Genomic DNA, 22440 nt, shown 5'->3' with positions numbered 1-22440 from the left:
ATCCAAGATGGCCATCAGCATTGAAAATGGGCTCTCGTTATGGAATAGCTGGCATTAAACATAAGTTGTCGTTGCTGTTGTGAATTCAGTCATGTTGATACCATATTTATAACGTGAGATACCTAAATAAACGATATTATGGGGAAGAGAGACGGCATGACAGCCATTTTGAAATTCAAAATGGCTACTGTGAAAAATATAGGAAGCTGGTATGCCAAAGCAAATACAAGTATAATTGGACATTTTAAGATAAAAAAAGCAAAGATTTTGCATTGTTCACCCAACATTTATATATCTATCTATAATTCCAGCAATCTGTGTGTGTGTGTCTGTGTGTCTGTGTGTCTGTGTGTGTGTGTGTGTGTCTTTGACCGCTGTTTCTCGACAACCACTGCTCCGATCTAATTGAAACTTGCCAGATATATTGCTGGGGAACTGAGGATGTGCCTTTTCAAGGTTTGATATTAATCAGACAAGTGCTTCCCAAGTTATGGCCATTTATTTACCAACCAATGACAGGACACGGTGCTATGACATCACAAATCCTCTTGTTTTTTTGCACGATTGACGTCACAATTCTTCTTCTTCTTCGTTTGAAATGATGTCACAATTGACGCTGGGGACCTGAGTATGTGCCTTTTCAAGGTTTGATATCGTTCTTCTTCATCCGTTTCAGCTGTTTCCCAAGTTATGGCCATTTATCATACGGTTGGTCCGATATTATTGAAACAATGCCCCAATCCAGTTTTTTTTTTTTGCACGTACGGCCACACACGTACAGGCACGCACCTATGGGCCCGCATGTACGGGCACGCACGTACGGGCACGTGAGAGCGAAGGAACGACCTGTGTGGTTGTTTTTGGCACGAGGTTTGAATTTTTTTTTTTGCACGCACGTACGGGCACGCACGTATGGGCACTTGAGAGCGAAGGAACGGCCTGTGTGTTTGTTTCTGGCACGCGGTTTGAAAGTTTTTTTTTGTTGTTTTTTTTTGCACGCACGTACGGGCCCGCACTCGTATTACTAAAACTCTCATCTTGTATGTATGTATGTTCCCGAAATACAGCCAAAACGGTACACGATAGCGCAAAAATTTTAGGGCCACCTTACTCACAATTTGCCTGCGGTGTGCAGTATCAAGTTTCGTTCAAATCTGGCAACGAAAAAATTATTAAAAAATTAATTCCCGATTCAGTCAAGGACTCCGGGAGAATTTGATCAATGCAAACAACCTCAGCGGTATAGTTTGCTGGAGCTATCTTTTTATTTTTTTTCTTGAAATGATTTTTTTCATCAACCGCTGTCACAACGGGAACCAAACGGGTTCATGGGTCGTCTAGTATATTCTAAATGGACAAGTACCATATAGATTATTATCAACAAACAAACACGTATTTTGTATCCGGTATTTTACTGTTCATCATTGTTGTATCGGCTGACACTTAAACCTCAACCATCATCATCATAATCCCTGTCTCTCACTAATCGTTTGCCTGTGTTAACTTTGTTGCTGCAGCTATAACCCACGGAGCCACATATCTGTGTGCATGTATTATTGTTTGTCCAACAACTACATGTTCCCTTGCATCCACATGTTACCAAATTCATTATTGCTTTAGGGGCTGGTGGATTCAAACATGGAACTGGAGCGAAATTTCAACCACACTCAGCTGGAGATGAGAAGCATGGGTTACTTTCTCCAGCCATTCTCCAAATCATTGTTATGTAATGTGCCTGACGACAATGTAAAATTAACGAACCGATAATTGGAGGAAGACTCTCTCCCTCAGCCACACGATCTGAGTATAAGAACCAACGAAGCTCGTTTACTTTGGTGTAGATTTTGGACCCGTATCGCATGCAGACAAGTCGTTCCAACTGGGAGCATATTTCTGCAGATGGATCATTGTTCCCGAGTGATGCCTCCAATGCTTCCAGGATGTCATCATCACAAGACATGAACACCTTGAGACACCAGTCCTTGGTTCTGCCAGCAAATCCACCAGATGTATCAGATCTTGTAAAAAAACATGGAGGTCTAATATCGCTGATGCATGTTGTTGTCCCAACTTGTGATTAATTGGTTGCACTGCAATGCTTCTCTTCAGTTGGCCTTTCACTGTGAGAAAGCTTGCAGCAACTGGTAGGCTTGGATACATTTGCATCATCAGGAGGAAGACATCAGCATCTGGAGAATCAATCACAACCTCTGCATCTCTGTCAATTGGAAGGGCGTGCAGGAAGAGTAAAGTATCTGCCTCTTCTGGACTATGGATGAGTTCTGAGTCGGCTGTTTGGAACATGAATATTACCCTTGCTTTCGGTTCTGGAGGTCACAATGAATCTCTCGAATCTGTTGCCAGGCCTCTTGCTGTGATCTCGACTTGGCAGCTAAACACTGTATGCTCCACTTTGGTCTTGATATTTGAGAGCAAATCTTTCAACGAAATATTCTGGATTAACGTACTATCCTTGACATGGTAACAAATTGATTTCCATTTTTCCCCATTTGTTATTTGAAGGACGTGTTGAGGTATCGATCAAATACCAATCTAACTTTGTCATGATTTGCTGTCATGTTGCTGAGCTTGTCAGTAAATGATTGTGCAGAGTCATGGCATGATGTCATTAGCTCTGTCATCGAAGGTGAAGGAGGTGATGTTTTTACTCCTTTTTGTCTCTTTGTTACTTGCAAAATCGAAGATTTTTCAAGTATATTGGTTCGTCGATTTTGCTCTGTCTGTCTGTCTGTCTGTTTGTCACCTTGTCGCCTACAAGTCACAATTTTAAATTGATCTTCACGAAACCTCAACACATAGTAGAGTTTGTCATAAGGAAGAAGCCGATTGTTTTTGAGGTCAAAAGGTCAACATAGGCCAAAGGTCAACAACTTAGGTGAGATTTCTAAAATCCTCAATTTTCATCCGAATGAATTGAAATTTGAAGAGGATTGAAATTTCAGGCCACTGAATTCAACTTGCCAATTATTTTTGAGGTCAACATGGACTAAAAGGTCAACAACTAAGGTGGTATTTATAAAATCCTCTATTTTCATCCGTTTGACTTTAAATTTGAATAGGATATATATTTCAGGTCACTGGATTCAACCACCAATTATTTTGGAGGTCCACAAAGGCCAAAAGGTCAACATAGGCCAAATTTCTAAAATTGTCAATTTTCATCCATTTCACTTGAGATTTGAAGAAGAATTGCATATTTGTTCATTGAATTCAACCACCAATTATTTTTGAGGTCAAATTTGTTTTTTGGATTTTGCAAGTATGGTGCTCTGCACGACGTCTTCTTATTCTTATTTGTTTGTTTGTGTGTAGGATATCTCAAAAGTTGTGGACGGGTTGGATGTGTGACAAGGACGAATTGATGCGATTTTGGTGAAGATCTGGATCCGGATCCGACTACTAGAATTTTAAAAGTAATTCTTCACCATTGAGAGGTCGGGCTAAAAACGATATATAACAAGATATCTCAAAAAGATGTGGACAGATTCGGATGAAACTTGGTAGACATGTTGAGTGTATGACAAGGAAGAATTGATTCAATTTCAGTGAAGATCCGGATCCGGATTCTTTTAATTTTTAAAGTGATTTTTCACCATTGAGAGATTTGGCCAAAAACGATGCTGTACTGCATCGCATGATATTTCAAAAATGTATTGGTCCCGATATGTTCTCGTGGATCAGGCGTTACATGGCGGAGGTATGCACTCTACCGAGTGCCCTTCTAGTTTGATCAATTTTTAACATAAAACTCACAAAATCCATGCCATCAATAATGAATACTCTATATGTTGAAGTTGTGGTTTTGTTTCCATCTTCTGGGATATGCTGTACTTCGTGTGCCACTGCTGTATCTTCTGATGTTGCATCTGGGATATGTCATATGTGTTATCTGGGATGGTACATCCATCGTTTGGTTGTCAGATACATCAGTCATGGCTGGTTCACTGGTTTGATCTTGTGCCGCATGTTGTTCATTGCTAGCCATGAGCTCAAGATGATGAAGGATCGTAGCCTTGTCGTAAGCTCACAAGAATGATCTGTCCAATGCAAATAGCAATCGTGGAACTATGCCAAATTCACAAATTGCGATGCATTCTTTCAGATCAAGCTCTGGCCAGTTTCTTGAAATGACAATGAACCTCTGCAATAGTCATCGTTCTTTGATTCTAACCAGCTTGTCTCCTGCTCTTACTTCACTTGGTGCATCGACATTTTTTAATGTTCCGAGCTTACTTTTCTTCATTTTGGCCCACACACAAATATTTCCCTCTGTTAAACATCTGCTGTCCAATCTCATCACGATCTTTGATATCTTTGGTAAGCAGGTTGAAATATCATCCTGATCCTCATCTGCCATCACATGGCAACCCTCTACTCACACTATGAAAAATAATTATATTAATAAATACAGGTATTGTCAATGTCACGGGCTCCAGACACCGTTCTAAACCTGCAATAAATTATTTTAAATCACATTGTTATGGAAAATAATTATAAAATTGTGCCACTTTTTAAAGGGATGGACATCTTGGATTTGGTATCACCTGATTTAAAAATGCCACCCTATTTATTTTTTTAACATTTATATAATACCTTAATATGGTATTATATATATGGCACTTTTTATATATATATATATATATACCTTATATATATACCTTATATATATATATACCACATATATACCACATATATACCTTATATATATGGCTATTATAATATGGCCACTTTTTAAAGGGATGGACATCTTGGATTTGGTATCACCTGATTTAAAAATGCCACCCTATTTATTTTTTTAATATTTATATAATACCTTAATATGGTATTATAATATGGTATTAAGCCTGGTGTGTTGGCGCAGTGGTTAAGGCAGTGGCTTGGGATCCAAAAGGTCCTGAGTTCAAGCACCGTTGGGCCACTGAATTAATACACCAGGGGGTTGACTCAGCCTGTCATCCATCCGAGGTCGGCGAAATGAGTACCAGTATACTGGGCCGGTGTATACAACGGTTAAAATAGGTGTACCATATCCCTGTGTTGTAAGAGGCGACCAGGGTTGTGTCAGGAAGGGCATCCGGCGTAAAACATGTGCCAAATCACTATGCGGATCATACGGATGATCCGCTGTGGCGACCCCTAACGGGAGCAGCCGAAAGAAGAAGAAGAAGATAATACCTTAATACAGGATCAAGTGATAATTTGCTTTTAACAAACATTTTACACGAAAGTTGTTTTTATATCATAATGGCTTACATTACAGGAGTTATCACCAGCACCCTGAACTTAAAAATTATTGCTCTAATTTACAAGTGACACTGCATCAGTATCACAACTGCACCCCCAGAAAATTATGCCACCTGCAGCCATGTGCTGCATATGAAAGAAGAAGAAGAAGAAGAAGAAGAAGAAGAAGAAGAAGAAGAAGAATAAGCTTGATAGTCGGGTCAGGAATCGAACCCAGGTGCGAGAGTACAAGTGTGCTCGTGGACACTGAACAATGTTCTATTTTAATGGAAGGGTTAAATTTTTTGGTAAACAGAATAGTTAGTTGGATGATGATGTCGAATCAAAGGAATCTGTGTACATCTGGTGAGCAATTAAAATCTTTGCTGGTGGTCTTGTTTAGGGAGGGGTGGGTGGGGGAGAGGAAGGAAGGCAAATTCTCTACGTAAATGTGTATCGTGTAGTGCTGCCTCCAGGTGGGGGACGATATTACAAGTCTGCACCCTTTCCAGTGCAGTGAGGTGTTTTGAATTCCACGTTTGAATAAGGATAAGAAAATAACCCCCCTGGCTGCTCCCAGTTTATGAAAAGTTCCCATTCGCATTGGGAATGTGGAAACGATATGGAAAGTTCCACTTTCAGTAAAACCTCCCCTATACAAGTACAGTACTGCACGTTTTTCATGGCAAATTAGGCGCCATCTATTTATTACGTACAGAAACACGGCACGTTTGCCAGCATCTTCCCCCATCTGCACAGGTCCTTCAATAACACGGAAGAACAGTTCAAAATTGCTAATTTTTCCCATCCTTTTTCGTTACTTCTCCCACACTCCCCGCACGAATTTTGCTGTCCTATCATCCTCCCTGCTTTTCCTATTATGAAGCTAAATAAATAAATGCCCCCAACCCCCCCCCAATGGAAAAGCTAACATAAAAAGCTAAGCAGGTGAAAAAGACCAAATCCTACACAATACATCATCGAACCACCCCCACTGGCACGCAGGTAATATATAGATGACCCTTCCTGAACTTCCGTTTGAAATCAATGGATGAAACATCATAATTACTTTCCAATCCTTGTGATTAACATAATAAAAAATAAAAAATAAACCAATGTCACCCGCAGGGTGACCCGTATCTTGCCAAAAGGTGACCACGTGTGACTTCTTTAAGGTCACACTGAGGTGAACAGAGCTGCTATCCACCAGGAGCGACTCCTTGAGGAATATCTGCCTACGAGAGATTCCTTTGAGAATCGTTCTACAGAGTAACCATGAAAAATATGCGTTTGCCTCATAACGTCACCAAATGACGTCATAATGTCTCAAGCTTGACATATCCAGAAAGCACTCATCGAGGTGTTTAATTTGAGGTACTACACGATATGGTTCCTAAAACTTGAAAATTTGACCTTGGGGTCAAATATGTTTGACCTCAGGCGCTAACCATGAAGGTCAAGGCCAATCGCCACCAAAAACTAATCAGCTGAGCGCTAGACCACATACTACATTCCCATAAAGTTTGAAGATGATCCGATCAAAATACTCAAAAAATAAGGGTTTCGTCGACTCCCCTGATTTGCGACAAAGTGACCTTGACCTTTGACCTTGACCTTCAAAATTTTATGCGCTGAAAGGGACCTCTATAGGCCTCTGATATGCGAAGTTACAAAAATTTCCAATGATAACTGTGCTCTGCAGAGTGATTTATATGTGATGACAGACAAAAAAAAACAAAAACATATGAAGGTCAAGGCCAATCGCCACCAAAAACTAATCAGCTGAGCGCTAGACCACATACTACATTCCCATGAAGTTTGAAGACGATCCGATCAAAATACTCAAAAAATAAGGGTTTCGTCGACTCCCCTGATTTGCAACAAAGTGACCTTGACCTTTGACCTTGACCTTCAAAATTTTATGCGCTGAAAGGGACCTCTATAGGCCTCTGATATGCGAAGTTACAAAAATTTCCAATGATAACTGTGCTCTGCAGAGTGATTTATGTGATGACAGACAAAAAAAAAAAAACATATGAAGGTCAAGGCCAATCGCCACCAAAAATTAATCAGCTGAGCGCCAGATCATGAACTATATTCCCATGAAGTTTAAAGACGATCCGATCAAAATTACTCAAAAAATAAGGGTTTCGTCAACTCCCCTGATTTGTGACAAAGTGACCTTGACCTTTGACCTTGACCTTCAAAATTTTGTGCGCTGAAAGGGACCTCTACAGGCCTCTGATATGCGAAGTTACAAAAAGTTCCAATGATAACTGTGCGCTGCACAATTTTTTTATACGTGATTACAGAAAAACAAAAAATAAAAAACATACAAGCTGACTAACATATCTTGCAAAAACTTCGTTTTGGCAAGATAAAAACTGTACATGGCACAGAGGGGACTTTCAAATTCCCCCAAAAGCACCAACCTGACACTGAGATGCGTCTTCAGGGCTGCAATTCTGGCAACATTTTATCCCTGACAAAGAAAAGCACACACAAATTAAATCACTTTAGTATTGTTACGAATTTGGAATTCGATTGCACACAACATACAGGTTCCTTTAGTCAGCTATGTCGATAAGTGCTTGTTCCCGAGATAGCTCACCTTCCATTGTTTAAATGTTCAGAAATCGATCAGATGCGCTGCGGATCGATTTAATAGTTAGGGAACGAACAATGGAGACATCCCTCCCCCAATTATGCGAAGAGGAAGAACCATCCTGCCGTCCCGTGACTCATGATGTCAACAACTCCCTCCCACCCGTGGCTGAACGGGGGATGGAGCACGAGGGCATGAGTCATGAGTCACGCTGGGAGCGCGGAAGAGGATAAGGAAGAGATCTTTTCTTTATTTGTGTTTGGGGCAGAGTTGGAGAGGGCAGAGTTGGAGAAGGGAGTTGAGGGGAGTCGTTCAGCAGACCTTCGGGTCCTGTTTGGCTTGGGTTAGGGTTGAGGCCTTCGGAAGCTTTTTGCTTCGGCTGGCTCAGTGAGCTTCGGCTGAGGCCTGGCTCGGGAGGAGGCTTTTTGGAGGCTCTTTGCTTTGACGGTTCCGTGAGCTTCGGCTTCTGCTTGGTTCGGGAGAGCTTTTTGCTTCAAGCTGCCTTGTTTGGAAGGAAGTTAAGCCGGTCGCTCGGCTGAAGCTGCGAGTGGTGGCTTCTTCTTCTTGGTTCGTGGAGCTCTTTGTTCTCCATTTTGGTTCCCGGCTTGGTGCAACTCATCGACCTCTTCGTGGAGTTGGGTCCTCGGGGAAGCGACGTATCGACGGGAAGGTTCGGCGCCTCGTCTCACCAGCACGTGTTGAGAAGCGCGGGAGGTGGTTCCTCGGGGAAGCGACGCATCGACGGGAAGGATCGGCGCCTCGTCTCACCAGCACGTGTTGAGAAGCACGGGAGGATTCGCGGGAGCTCGGAAGGATCGTGGCTCGGCGATTGGATCCAGCTCGCTCTCGCTGGAGCCTGGGTCCGAACAACTTGAAGACCACACGAGGTGGAGAGGTTTGAGATAGGCTCTGGGTTTCAGCTCACCTGTCCTCCGAGCTGAAGCTCGTTATTAAAGGCATCTGCCACCATTTCTTGGGTGTGTGTGTGTGTGTGTGTGTGTGTGTGTGTGTGTGTGTGTGTGTGTGTGCGTGTGCGTACGCGTGTCCGTGGGCCCGTCTAATAAGTAGGAACTGCTGTTAAGTGCAAGTGACTGTACATAATAAGTAGACGGTTGTAGTTCTTTTGTCGTGCTTTTGTTGCTTGTATAATTGCATACGTGTTCTGCCTTGTTTAATTGCATATGTGCTTTATTATAACTTGTAGATCCCCATAAAAAATAAATAAATAAAAATAATAATAAATAAACCACACAGGCTGTTTCTTCGCTCTCACGTGCCCGCACGTGTGTGGCCTGGAAGTTCGATATTATTCGCAGTTACGATTATTCGCAATTTATTTTTAATACCCAATTATTCAATTAGCGCCAACATATTTTACCTTTTCGCAATGTCGTGGCAAGGAAAAACAAAAAGAGAAGAGAAGAGAGAGAAAAAATTTACTTCCTGGTTCGGAGCATACCAGCACTCTGATGTTCCCGATATTTATACACCGTCTAATATGAAAACGGTCATAACTTGGCCATTGTGTTTATCTATAAATGCGCATAAGAAATCGAGAAATTATTAGAATACACGAAGTCATCACTCTCCGGAAGCCCGTACGTTGTAACCCGTAATGGGGAACGTGGCTGTGCATCCCTTCCCCATCGGCCATGCCCACGCAACAACGTGTCTTGCCATTGGTTTGGTAAATAAATGGCCATAACTTGGGAAGCACTTGTCCGATTAATATCAAACCTTGAAAAGGCACATCCTCAGGTCCCCAGCAATATTCCTGGCAAGTTTCAATTAGATCAGACCAGTGGTTGTTGAGAAACAGTGGTCACACACACACACACACACACACACACACACACACACACACACACACACACACACACACACACACACACACACACACACACACACACACACACACACACACACACACACACACACACACACACACACACACACACACACACACCAGGGCCGGATTTAGGGCAGGGCCCACAGGGCCATGGCCCGGGGCCCCGCGCCTCCCAGGGGCCCCGCGCAAACGCAAAGATTACAAGAAATTCTGCTATTTTCTCCCCTTTGTTTGTTTGTGAAAAAAATCTAGTTCCTTTGTGTAAATGGTCAGTGAATCACGAAACAAATACTCAATATCCCTGTTAATTTGGAATCTGTTTGGTTTTGTTTATCATTTATTTTACATCTTTTAACTTACTTTTTTTCCTTTCCACTGATCTTAAGAGCGCAATCTTAAGGTCCACCACAGAAATAGGTCACATGAAAGAAGTGAGGGTTTTCCCAATCCCAGCAAGCTATGGCCGTCTCGATTTCATTTTTGCAAAATTACACGCCCGCCCTGAATCTATGTTCGCTATGTACCGCACAGGCGTACTGCTGGGGTGGTTATACTATAATTGTGTAATTCAAGTTTACACACCGGATGATATTTTATTATATTTATAAGGTGTGTTGTGCCGCCACACTGTGCCGGTTGAGTCATGCGTATTCATTGTTGTTGCTTCCCTGTGGCTCTGCCTACCGAGAGCCAAGATATGCTGCCACCACACTGTGCCGGTTAACTAGTCATGCATATTGATTGTTGTTGCTTCCCTGTGGCTTCGCCTAGCGTGAGCCAGGAGACGCTGTGTTAAAAATGTCGCCTTGCCATGTGGTTTTTTGCCCGCTGCGATGAAAAATGCGTTTTGTGCCAGACTGTGGCCAACAACAGTGTGAGTGATGCGTTTTGTTTATCGTTCAACTCCAGAATTTTCTACTGTGACTTTATGTCGGCATGAAACAGTTCGATGCTCTAGTTTTACCGACGAACTTTGACAATTGTGTTACAACAACAACCTAAAGGAAAGAATTTGCAACTTTGATGTGTAGACAAATGTAAAGCTCTGCGGTCTATTCTAGTGACTCTAATTTGTCATTGTACCATAACTCTGATCAGTGATTTTAATATACATCTTGTACATGTATAACGATCACCGTAATATCTGTGTCAACTTACTATAACATTTTATTTTTTCTTTTGCCCAGCCGAGGTTGGTGCATTTATATATGAATAATTTTATAAGCATATATGAAGTGAAAATGGCTGAGGCCCTGAGAGGGCCCCACGTACTTCTAGGGCCCAAGGCCCTGCAACACATAAATCTGGCCTTGACACACACACACACACACACACACACACACACACACACACACACACACACACACACACACACACACACACACCTGGAATTATAGATAGATAAATGTCCTTGTGTGAATGTAAACCTGTTCGTTGCGTCCATTCCCTCATTGAACTGCCCCATCTTGCACTCAGAATATAGGTGGTTTTTAAATAACTGATAAATAGAATCGGGTCCGGCGAGGTCTGGCGATAATACCCCCTCGGTTATCTCAGAACGGAACGGACCGCTGAAGCGGTTCGTGTCCAAGCAGGCCTTCGCCGAGGTATGGTCCCTCGGTAGGTTACCCGCGCGGGTACTTAGGTATATCGATATTCGGCGATTGACCCTATTTTGCGCGGGTAGAATACGGACTGGGCCGTGGTGGGATTAAAAACCCACCCGTGACTGGTTTCTGGCGTTGTTCCAGAAAGTCACGACTAGATTGTCCGTTCGGTGGGCGAAGCGACCGCTATTGATTAGACGCGGTCGTTCGCACGCCGACGGGCGGGAAATCTACAACAGTATTATGGATTCCAGTGCAGAGTACATTTAGTGCGTCCCGTTTCAGGCAGAGCATATTTTGGTGTACGATGTCTAAGTGATGCTGCATGATATCTTCACCATTCACTGGGCATCCGGGTTACTCAGCAGTATATCGAGCAATTAGGGTTTCTGCTCCCAACTGTACACCGGTTATTGATGGTGCACCATCAGTGATGATCATACCTCGTCGATTCCATGACAACTTCATGATATCGATTGCTCAAATTGTTTCTTTTGAAATATCAACGGTTGTGGTATTTTTTTTTTCATTGAACGAAGATCAACAAGCTCCTCATAGATGGCAAAATCATCATCAAGACCACAGACAAACACAACTACCTGGGATGTATCTGGCATGCCTGTGCTCTCATCAAGAGCAATAGAAAAACACCTACAAACTTTCTCCTTTGATCTCCAAATTGCTTTCTGCTGTCTGCAGTCCTGTCAGTGATCCCACAAGCCACTGTCTGCAGGGTAAGGCTGATATTTTCAAAGTTTAGCCGTTCATTTGGACAGATGGTGTTTTCACATTCTGAGAGAAATTCTTTGACCAACTCCCCATCTTTAAAAGGTTTGCACTGCAAAGCAATGATTTGTGCCACTTGAAAGCTTGCAAGAACATTGTCCTTAAAAAAAAAAATTACTGCAGAGTGTTCCACTCATTTGTTCCTCTTTTTTTTTTTCCCCTGTCTGTGGAATAAACTTTGACATCCTCTTCAATCCCATTGTTCCCGCCAGCTTCCAGGTCTTCAAGATAGCTGTTCACTACCATTTCGGATCGTCCCCAATTCAAAACCATGACATTTTCCACCCTCGTTATCCACCCGTGCCCACTCTAACCCCTCCTCCTTCCAAATTTCCAGGTTTCCCTCCTGTGAGTTTCCTTTTGCATTCATCTTGTCCTTTTTTGCTTCCCATTTCTCCCCAGTTGTCATTGGTTGTCCAAGTCTACGTCGATCTTGGCCTTAAATTCTGCTGTTGGTGTCCCCCCCCTCCCCTCCCCTCCCCTCTCTCTACTGTTCATTTTGTCCTGTTACATCCTGATTCATTCAGTGTACTTGCTCTTCCATGAGTCTCGACTATGTGTACAAAACAAAAACTTGGAGACCTTACGAGACCATTTGGAGCTGTCAGTCCCTTTGTACAGCACGTGTTGCTCAGAAATTTTACGGCACTTTCTGATCACCATCTTGAAATGGATTCTAATTCAGGGTCATGAGTACAACATAATGAGATGCAAAATGCGACACTGGTCAAGGGATCGTTTCAAGCCTTTGTGAGTTCTCAATTCAGTAATTTAATTATAAATGAATAGGATAGAACAAACAATAAATATATGTGGAAAAAATTATGGGCTCAGATGAGAACTTGAAGTCAGGTCCTATGGCAAACTGTACCCATGCTCTGCCATCTGAGCTATCTGGGTGACCCACTGGATAAGCACCACAATTCCTCCACATATAGAAATGCCACTCTCTTTCCCCCGCTGTTTCCAGGGCACTCACTGCCAACCATAGGAGCAGTGAGGGCCTGTTCATGAGAGGGTCTCCCCACCATAGGGAAGGGGGGTGGGATTCCATGTACGCTATTAATCCGGGGGAAAGAGGGTGGTATTTATTTCTGTATGTGGAGGAATTGCATCACTCAGCCAGTGGGTTGCCCAGATGGCAGAGCACTGGTACAGTTTGTCAGAAGACCTGGGTTCAATTTCTGGTTTGGGCCCATAATTTTTTCCACATATGTTTATAATTCGGTGATTGACCAATCCACTGTCCAATCAGATGTCACTCACATCATTGCAGTGCAGAGTGATGTAACAAAGCAATCATCATAAGCATTTTTCTTTTCAGCAAAATTAGCGACTCCTTTTTTGCTTGCTTCTAAGTCACGTGAACAATCAAAATGCATTCTTTGGCAAGGTTGATCAATTTTCTGGATTTAAGGAGACTGAAATGTTTATTCTCGAGGTGTATGCAGTATATTCATCCCACAACAGTGGCAAATCCAGGGGGGTTTATTGGATGCCCGGAACCCCCCCCCCCTCCCAACAAAAAAAATTTACCATTACAGTGGCAAACCCAGGGGTTCCCTGGTCACCCAGAACTCCTTCTAGTATGTCATATAGGCACTACCATCACTCAGGTAGGTCTCACTGGTCATGATATTTAAGATTGAAACTTGAAGTTTATTGAATTCAAGCTATTTTATTTTGCTATGCATTTAAATATTATATTAATTAACTTTTATATCTTTTTGCACAATACATGCATATCAAAGAATATGTGAATGTGCATTTATTTGAAAGCTGCAATAAAGTTTTCATAATGCTCATATGACTGAGATTTTCTTTTATTTGGAAACCCCCCCTACCCAATTCCTGGATTTGCCCCTGCACAATACATTCTTCTTGGTAACTTGGACAAAATGCACATGCACAGACACAAATTCTCCATGTAAATGTGTATCATATAGCACCACCTGGTGGAAAAGCTGTATTACAAGGCGTAATTAAATACGCCACAGACATCATAAAAGTGGGGATTATGTGCTGGTACTTACCCATTATAGAATAGCCACTTCGTTTTTTCCACATCCAAAAGGATAACATAATAACTATGGCCACCAATAATCCAACCAGGCAATAAAACCAAGCTGTAAGCACAAGGAAGACGTTTTAGTTACTGTTGAACCATTGGAGACATTTCTTCAAACTTTCATTTCTTCTTCAAAACCTGTCTACTCGAGGACGAGCTCAAACTTTTCTCAAATATCCCACTCAACCATACATGTTTATGTCACTATACAAATTACAACTTAATGCTCAAAGCACTTGCAGTTGAACGTCAGGTCAGACCTGACTGACTATGGAGGTCAACTTTGAAATGTGGTTTGCCCAAGAAAGATCATGGCTGATAGTGTGACCCAAGTGTTTGAACGACTGAACATCCTCATGAGGATTGTGAAGAAAGTAGATAGGTGGAAGTTTGCGAGATGGTCCTTTCGGAATGAGATAGTGAGAGTAATATTTGCCAGGATTTAAAGACAGATTCCAAGTGAATAAGGAATAATGTTCGTAAACGTTGAAGTTTTAGTGAACTTTTGATTTTGTGACTGCAATCACTACTAACTTAATGATCAAAAACAAAAATTCTCTGTCGTGTGTTATCTAAAGCTAAGAATGTTTTGGTATTTGGTCAATATAAAACATTCAACAAACTACACACCCACATCTCCATATCGATTACATGATGTGACATGTCAAGCAGAAACTAAAGCATGCAGCACAATGTGGGTCTGGGCTGCGCACGTGCGCAACAATGATCATGGAGGTCGTCACCCACCGAAGAAACTGTGACAGAGTTGTTTGGCAGATTTATTCCAGAAGAAGCAAAGCAACGGTGAGCTCAGATTTTAAGATTTATGAACAGAGAGTTTTTTTATTGTGCAAGTTATACAAAGATATAGATGAGCAATTGCGGCAGACACGCATGTGCAGCTAGGCCATCACGTGAAAACAAATCTGTATAATAATACACTTGTTCGTCCGTCTGCCCATCTGTTTGTGTGTAACACTGTTCCACCCGTTGGTTGGACAGTTCACCTGATACTACCCACAATTTCAAAACGAAAAATCATATGGTCACCATGTTGGTGCTTACTGCCATGGGAAGTCAAAGGCATATTTGGAGGTGTTATATTCACAATCGCCATGCCCTCCTGAAAAACTTTCCCTGCAGTCTAAAATGACCAAAGCGACAGTTAAAATAATTTTTTAGCAGATACAGTAGGTATCACAGGCCTTGTGAAGATAGACCTCAGTGATCAAGGCAGCAGTGTGTTGTCTTTGCACCACCCAAGTAACTGTGTGGCATTCTCTCAAGCAGCGATTTTACCATGTAGGTCATGCAGGAGGTTGAATGTTCGGAGTGGGGAAGCGATTGATGCTTTAGAGTTGGAAGGGGGAGGTTGAGGACTTGGGGTTTGGAGGAGGGGGTTAATGACTTTGGGTTTGTGGGGAGTGGGGGGCTATAATTGAGTATTTGAAGTCACATTTTACATTGTGCGGATGTTCCACAGGTCCCTTCTAGTAAGAAATAAAATACCTTAAAATCATCATGGATCTGCTGTTTAGTGAATAAACGTGAAGCTGTTTCGGGCTTTACCCTTGGTCGGAGCAAAGGTGGATCAACTCCTGGCTGAATACAAAAACCTTTTAACACTGCACCAGCAATGGAGTGATCGTGATAGTAGTGAAAAAAACAAATACACAAGGCATCTTGAAATTTATAATGAAGAACCCATTAGAGTGCACTTATGCCAATCTTACAAGACTGTTTCGCATCGTTGGGACACTACCTATTTATTCAGCTGCAGCTGACCGATCATTCAGCAGGGCCATACTGATCAAAAAATCATCTTTGCTCCACAATGATGGCTTTCTGGGCTGGTATTGCTCAGAATAGAAAAGGATCTTGCATCAAGAGTGGATTACGCATCGGTTTTTGACAGCTTTGCCAGAATACGCAAAAGGTGCAAATACTTAATGTCAAGGCCAGTTCAAAGTTGAATTTGTATTTGCCATATAAATAATGTGATATTATCCATCTTTAGATTGTTCAGACAGAAAATTTATGTGGACAGCAAAAGTAATGTGGACACTCATTTCATAACGGTTTTATTTTGCCCCAGCAGAGGTGGTTCATGGTTGAGAACAATAAGGGTAACACCTAGACAAATAAACGTGTGATATATGCTTCCCTGCTGATATAGATAATTTAGCAGGATTTTGCCCCCTTGATGCCAAGGTCTAGATATGCCATTATGTGATGTTCTGGTGTTGCCTTTTGAAATACCTACCATTATGGTTTGTGGGTGGAGGAGCTGGTTGTGTGACTTGCTTGATGCAAGTAGCATCCTCAAAAGGCGAGCCTTTAGTTGTCATTTGCATTCCCAAAGCTGTACAGCTGTTAAAAAAAAAGCATCACAATGTGTGAGGTTCTTTCCTCAAACCTCCTGCCCACCACAAACAGTAGGCCCATCCTTTAAAAGCAAAAGTCTGTTTGGGAAAGGCCATTTGGCCCATTATCTTTGTTCCATATTTCTGCCAAGCACTCTGACTGAAGGCAGGCAGTGCTATTTATACAGCTTACTCCAACATGCAGGGTATCTAGCCAGGGTACCAGCACACAATGGCCTACTCTTTTTGAAAGACAAAGTGTAACATATGTTCACAAGCGAAGGTTAGCAGAAGGTACAATCAACCTAACATGCTTATCAAGAGAACATCCTCCTATCCTTGACACAATGCCTAACATGTAAAAAAAATCCTCATTCCAATTGTAGTGGGAAGCACAAAGGAGCTTCAGTACATAACTATCAAGACAGAGCATTTAATTCCTCGTCTCACCGGGTACATGTCTCAGTGACTCTTTTCACACAACAATCCACTGCGTGTGACCCTTTTATACATTAAGGACACATTTTTATAATTCAGCTTGTGTATTTTATATGATGTACATAAATTATATATAATATATATATGCATGTAAATTATATATATATATATATATATATATATATATATATATATATATATATTGTTGTGGTTGAGGAAATTCGCAAGCCACCATTCAGATCCCGTAGGTGAGATATCTCTGTAAGTACATGTGTAGTTAGCCCCAAACCCGTTGTTTTGAGGGAATAAATGTGATTCATTCGGGCTGCGACCCTTTAAGATAGCCGTTTTTCTGTTCTATCTTTATTTTGAACCAACCACGTCTCAACCGCCATCACACAACAACCACCAACCGCAACGCCGCTTCACAACAACAACAACGCCAACAGCCACGACCTTTACCTTCACAGCACACCATCCCGCAACCATCGCATCACCGCCATTCCAAGCGTCATCGTGGCCAGGGACCGCCACTTTAGACCCTCCACCACCTTCGCCTCTCCTTCTGCGGCCATTCCCGCACCGCTTGTGGGCACCGAGCGTCAGGCTGTCCTGGACTCGTACAGGGCGCGCGCTGAGCCGCGGGTACAAAGTGCGGCCTTTCCGAGGAGAGGTCGGATCAGGAATGATACACGCCCACTTCCGATCCGTCCAATCATTAAGCGTGGGGCGATTTGGCCCCGCCTCCAGGCGCGTCGGAGTAGAATCGATATATGCAAATTCGAGGATCAGGGGAGGTTCACGCCCACTTTTCCTCCGTCCAATGGGCGAGCGTGGCTCCGGCCCCGAGCTCATCCTGATCCGGAAATTTGCATATGGGTTCTCCTGCCATACTATAAAGCGCCGAGCGCGGGGCGAATTCAGTCAGTTTTTGGGCTCGGGCGAGTTGGAGAGGTGTGGCGGCGGCGGAGTGTGGCAGCGGGAGAGTTTTTGGGCTCGGGCGAGTTGGAGAGGTGTGGCGGCGGCGGAGTGTGGCAGCGGGAGAGTTTTGGGCTCGGGCGAGTTGGAGAGGTGTGGCGGCGGCGGAGTGTGGCAGCAGCAGTCAAGACGGGTCTGGAGGAGAGTCAGTCTGTCGAGGTTCGGAGCCTGTCTGGGAGCTGCAGAGAGGGGAAGCAGGGAGCGCGGTCGAGGTCGCAGTGGAGTCGCTCGTCGCGGGACCCAAGCAAGCCAGCTATCCTCTTTCCCCAGAGCATCAACAATTCCCCCCTTTTTCCCCCCCCCGCGCTGAGATAGTGCGGAAAGGGGGCCCCGTTCCCACCCTATTCCAAGCAGTGCCAACGAAACCCGCGGAGGAGCGCGGAGTCGGGGCACCGCCGCCACATTTGCGGCTCATCACAAGACGGGTAGGCTCCACCCGGTCTCACGCCCACAGACCCCGTCTGCCCCCTTGTCGTTGAGGCTGGCCCTTTTCTTTTGCTTTTGAGTATATGTGTTGTCGGCGCCGTCTGTAAAGTAAAACTGTGTAAGTGTTGCCGTGTGCTCGCGTAGTCGGTAGTAGATCTGCATTGTTGTGTTTCTTTTGTTGCAATTGCTTTTGGTGCATAATTGTTGTAATTGTATATGTGTGCTTTCCGTGTGCCGCGGAATAAATGTGCCTCATGTTGAACTGTTTTTCTCGTTTCGCTTCGTCTTTTCTTTAATTGAATCTCCATCTTACTTCACGTAAAGGGTTGGTAGTGGGCTAAATACGCCCGATAATTAATCGGAACTGTCGAGGTTGACGATAACACCGCTCGGTTATCCCGATAGTATGGAACGGGTCGCTTAAAGTGGCCCGAGTCCGGAGTCGACCTGTGGCGAGGTGCGATCGCCCGGTCTACCCTCCGTGTGGGTACTTAGGTAGGTCAAATTTGGTGAACAACCTTATCCCACGCGGGGGGCCGATTGGCACGATCGTGGTGAGGCCGAAAGGCCCACCCGTGACTAGTTCCCGGCGTTAGTCCGAGAGGGTCACGACAGAATTGTCGGTCCGGTGGGCGACGTGCCGCGATTCGAGTTACGTGGCCGCTCGCACGCCGGCGGGCGCGAATTCGCAACACTGGTGTCAGGTTGTGGGACACAAACTCATCCCCCTCCTCGCGGCACTGGTGTTGGAGAGCGGGAAAACGGGCTCTCCTGTCTCCAGCTAAATTCACGGGAATCGGTCCAGGGGTGAGAGGAGCGACCCCCGATTCCCTCCAAATTACGAGCGATTCAAATTAACCCTTTACGAGAAATAAGATGGCGTCTCAAGGCGAGCGGGAGCCGGGGGTATTAGGTATGTGTAGTCATGTAGGATCCATGGCCCAGGTCGGTTCTTTTTATAATTATAACCCCACCACTAACTGTGGTCAGTGGGAGCGGCTTGAGCACGAACTTTGCCGGCAAACGGAGTCGCACAATGGCAGCGCGATCGCACCTCAGCGCAGCACGGAGCGGGCTGATATTAATGGCACAGCACGAGGCGTGAGCTCCCAGTCACCGGTTCAAGGCACGTGGTCACGGCATGTGCCATGGCAGGATGACTATGCGAGCATTGGCAGGCTTCAGGCACAATTGGGGGATGTCTTGGAAAAGGTGAAGCGTTATGAAGAATATATCGAGGAGGTGCAAAGTGGAGTGGACGAGTTGCAACGGCACGCAGACGAGCTTCAGAAAAATTATGTGTACGGGGGGACACAGCGATTGGACGATTTACTGGAACGAATTCGGTGGCAAAAACATGACTTGGCCAATAGAGTCGACGAACTATGTGGGAAAATGAATTTGGTAGTGTTTTATACCCGTCAGTTGGAATATGCGAAGAGCAAACTGAACAAAAGAATAGAGGAACAGCAGATTGGTATTTCCCAGGAAAGGAAACAATGGGAGGAAGAATGGAAAACCGAGCTTGAAAAGAAACAAAAGGAGCACGACTTGGAAGTAAAACAATTAATGGAAAAATTATTGGAGGAAGCAAGGCGGTTCAAAGAACTGGAGGGGAGAGTGAGGGAAATACAGTTGGAAGAGAAAAAAATGTGAACACGATGGGGAGTTGGAACAATTGAAGGAAGAGATAAGAACAGGCAATCAGGAAAGAGAAAGCCTAGAATGGAAGATAAAAAGAGGAGAGAGACAGCTGGAGGAACAGACAGAGGAGTTGCTGGAAAAGTCAGAACAGTTAAAAGAACTGCAGGGAGAATTGAGGGAGGAAGGAGAAAGGAAAACAAAGCTCGAAAAGGAAAAACGCAAACAAGATGGGGAATTGGAACAACTGAAGCGAGAGGTAAGGGCAAGCCAGTTTAAAAGAGAAATCCTGGAAGGGGAGATAAGAATGGGAAAGGAATGGCAGAAAAAAAACTAAATGAATACAGTAAAAAAAGGGACGAATTGAGGAGGGAAGCGGTGGAAAGAAGAGATGAAATGAGTGAAGAAGCACGCAAATTGAGGTAGGAATTAGAAACAAAAACTTCTGAGATACTGAAACATGAAAACAAAGAAAGAGGATTACAAGACGAACTGAGGATGTTAAAAGAGGAAAGGAAGAGAACAGAGAATGAAACTTTAAGGAACCACACTGAGCAGATTGAACAATTAGAAGCCAAAGCAAAGTCGGAGTGTACGGAGATGAGAAAGTAATTGTAAAAGAAAGTTTCTGAGTTACAGAAACACCAAAACAAAGAGAGGGAATTACAAAACGAGTTGAGGATGGTGAGAGAAGAAAGAACGACAACAGAGAATGAAACGTTAAGGAACCACACTGTACAGATCGAACAGCTGGAAGCGAAGGCCAGATTAAAGAATGAGATGCTAGAAAGAGTAATGAAGGAAGAACAAATAAGACAGGAGAAGGAAGTCAGCCAACTGAAAGAAATAACGAGATTGCAGAATGAGGAACAAGGAAGACAGTGGAATAGGTAATACAAAGAACAAGGAATGAGACAGGAGAAAGAAATCCGTCAATTAAAGGAAACAATGAGATTGCAGAACGAGGAACAAGAGAGACAATGGAATAAAAAACTGAAAGAGTATGAATTTGAAACTGAACGACAAAAGGAAAAAAATAGGTTGGAATACGAGGAGAAAGTAAAGGAGCAAGGAATGAAGCAGGAAGGAGAAATCAGGAGATTGAAGGACACAACGAGATTGGAGAGGGAAGAACGAGAGGAACAATGGAATAGGAAACAAAAAGAACATGAATCTGAGGTTGACCAATTGAAAGAAAAGCTGAGGCTGGAGTACGAGGAGATAGACAAAGAACAGCGAATGAAACACAAAATGGAGATGAACCAAATGAAGCAAACCATGAAACTGGATAAGGAAAGACAGGAGAGGAAACAAGGAAGAGTAATGAGACAGCAGCAAATGAAGCACAAAAAGGAGATTAACCAAATGAAGAAAACCATGAAACTGGATAAGGAAAGACAGGAGAGGAAACAAGGAAGAGTAATGAGACAGCAGCAAATGAAACACAAAAAGGAGATTAACCAAATGAAGCAAACAACGAAACTGGAGAAGGAAAGACAGGAGAGGAAACAAGGAAGAGTAATGAGACAGCAGCAAATGAAACACAAAAAGGAGATTAACCAAATAAAGCAAACCATGAAACTGGAGAAGGAAGGACAGGAGAGGAAACAACGAAGAGTAATGAGACAGCAGCAAATGAAACACAAAAAGGAGATTAACCAAATGAAGCAAACAACGAAACTGGAGAAGGAAAGACAGGAGAGGAAACAAGGAAGAGTAGTGAGAGAACAGCGAATGAAACACAGGAAGGAAATGAGCCAATTGAAAGAAACAATGAGATTGGAAAACAAAGAGCAGGAGGAACAGTGGGAGAGAAAACACCAACTGTATGAGTGTGAAATTGAACAACTAAAACGGAGAGCGAGATTGGAGTCAACGGAGATTGAGGAGCTCCGGAGGGAGAACGAACAGCTAATGGGGCTCAGAGAGAAAGAACGACTCAGATGGGAAGGAAAAAGGAACCAGGAAGAGACAGAAATAAGGAACAAGGAGAGAAAATGTATAGAGACACGGGAGACAGAAAAAATAGAGGAGAGACTGCATGATAATGACGGGGTTAAAGACGCACACACACACACACGGAGGTAGTGGAGGACCATGAGGGGGAGCTGGCGGACTGGGTCGAGACCCAGTGTGAGCAGCGGGATGGCCTCCTCCAGGAACGAGGGGAGGGAGTATGCCCCCTTGAGACGAGTCACGACCAGGTGAGTTCGGTCGTGCTTTGCGAGGTCGAGGGGAGGAGTGCTGTGGACGGGTGCACGCCGAGCTTGGGGGGTATAGAGGCCCCGGAGACCCTTGTGGGGACACGAATCCCCAGTGTGGTTGTCCCGGTGCGTGTGGTGCAGGGTGTGAGTGCGTCCCCAGGTGTGAGAGCGACCCCGTGTGTGAGTGGTGTGGTGGCAAGTGTGCCGAAGGGCGTGCTTCCCAGCACGCCG

The 22440-nt window shown here is 43.7% G+C and overlaps 1 protein-coding gene across 2 annotated transcripts in view; it reads right to left on the bottom strand.

The window, feature by feature from the left end:
* Nucleotides 1-22440, bottom strand: part of LOC147011839 (tumor necrosis factor receptor superfamily member 14-like) — a 100834-nt gene that overhangs the window by 12093 nt on the left and 66301 nt on the right. The window contains exons 6-8 of one of the 2 annotated variants that reach the window (XM_085857219.1): nt 16423-16529; nt 14125-14217; nt 7677-7726 (exon numbers count right to left, since the gene is read on the bottom strand). In XM_085857219.1, coding sequence (XP_085713345.1) covers nt 7677-7726; nt 14125-14217; nt 16423-16529 — 250 coding nt within the window. The remainder of the gene's footprint in view (nt 1-7676; nt 7727-14124; nt 14218-16422; nt 16530-22440) is intronic. The other variant, XM_085857220.1, reaches the window with a different exon arrangement.

The sequence above is a fragment of the Eptatretus burgeri genome, chromosome 15, assembly GCF_056783735.1.
Source record: "Eptatretus burgeri isolate ZD-2024b chromosome 15, Ebu_testis_v1, whole genome shotgun sequence".
Taxonomy (NCBI): Eukaryota; Metazoa; Chordata; class Myxini; order Myxiniformes; family Myxinidae; genus Eptatretus; species Eptatretus burgeri.
This window is presented reverse-complemented; position numbering and strand designations above follow the sequence as displayed.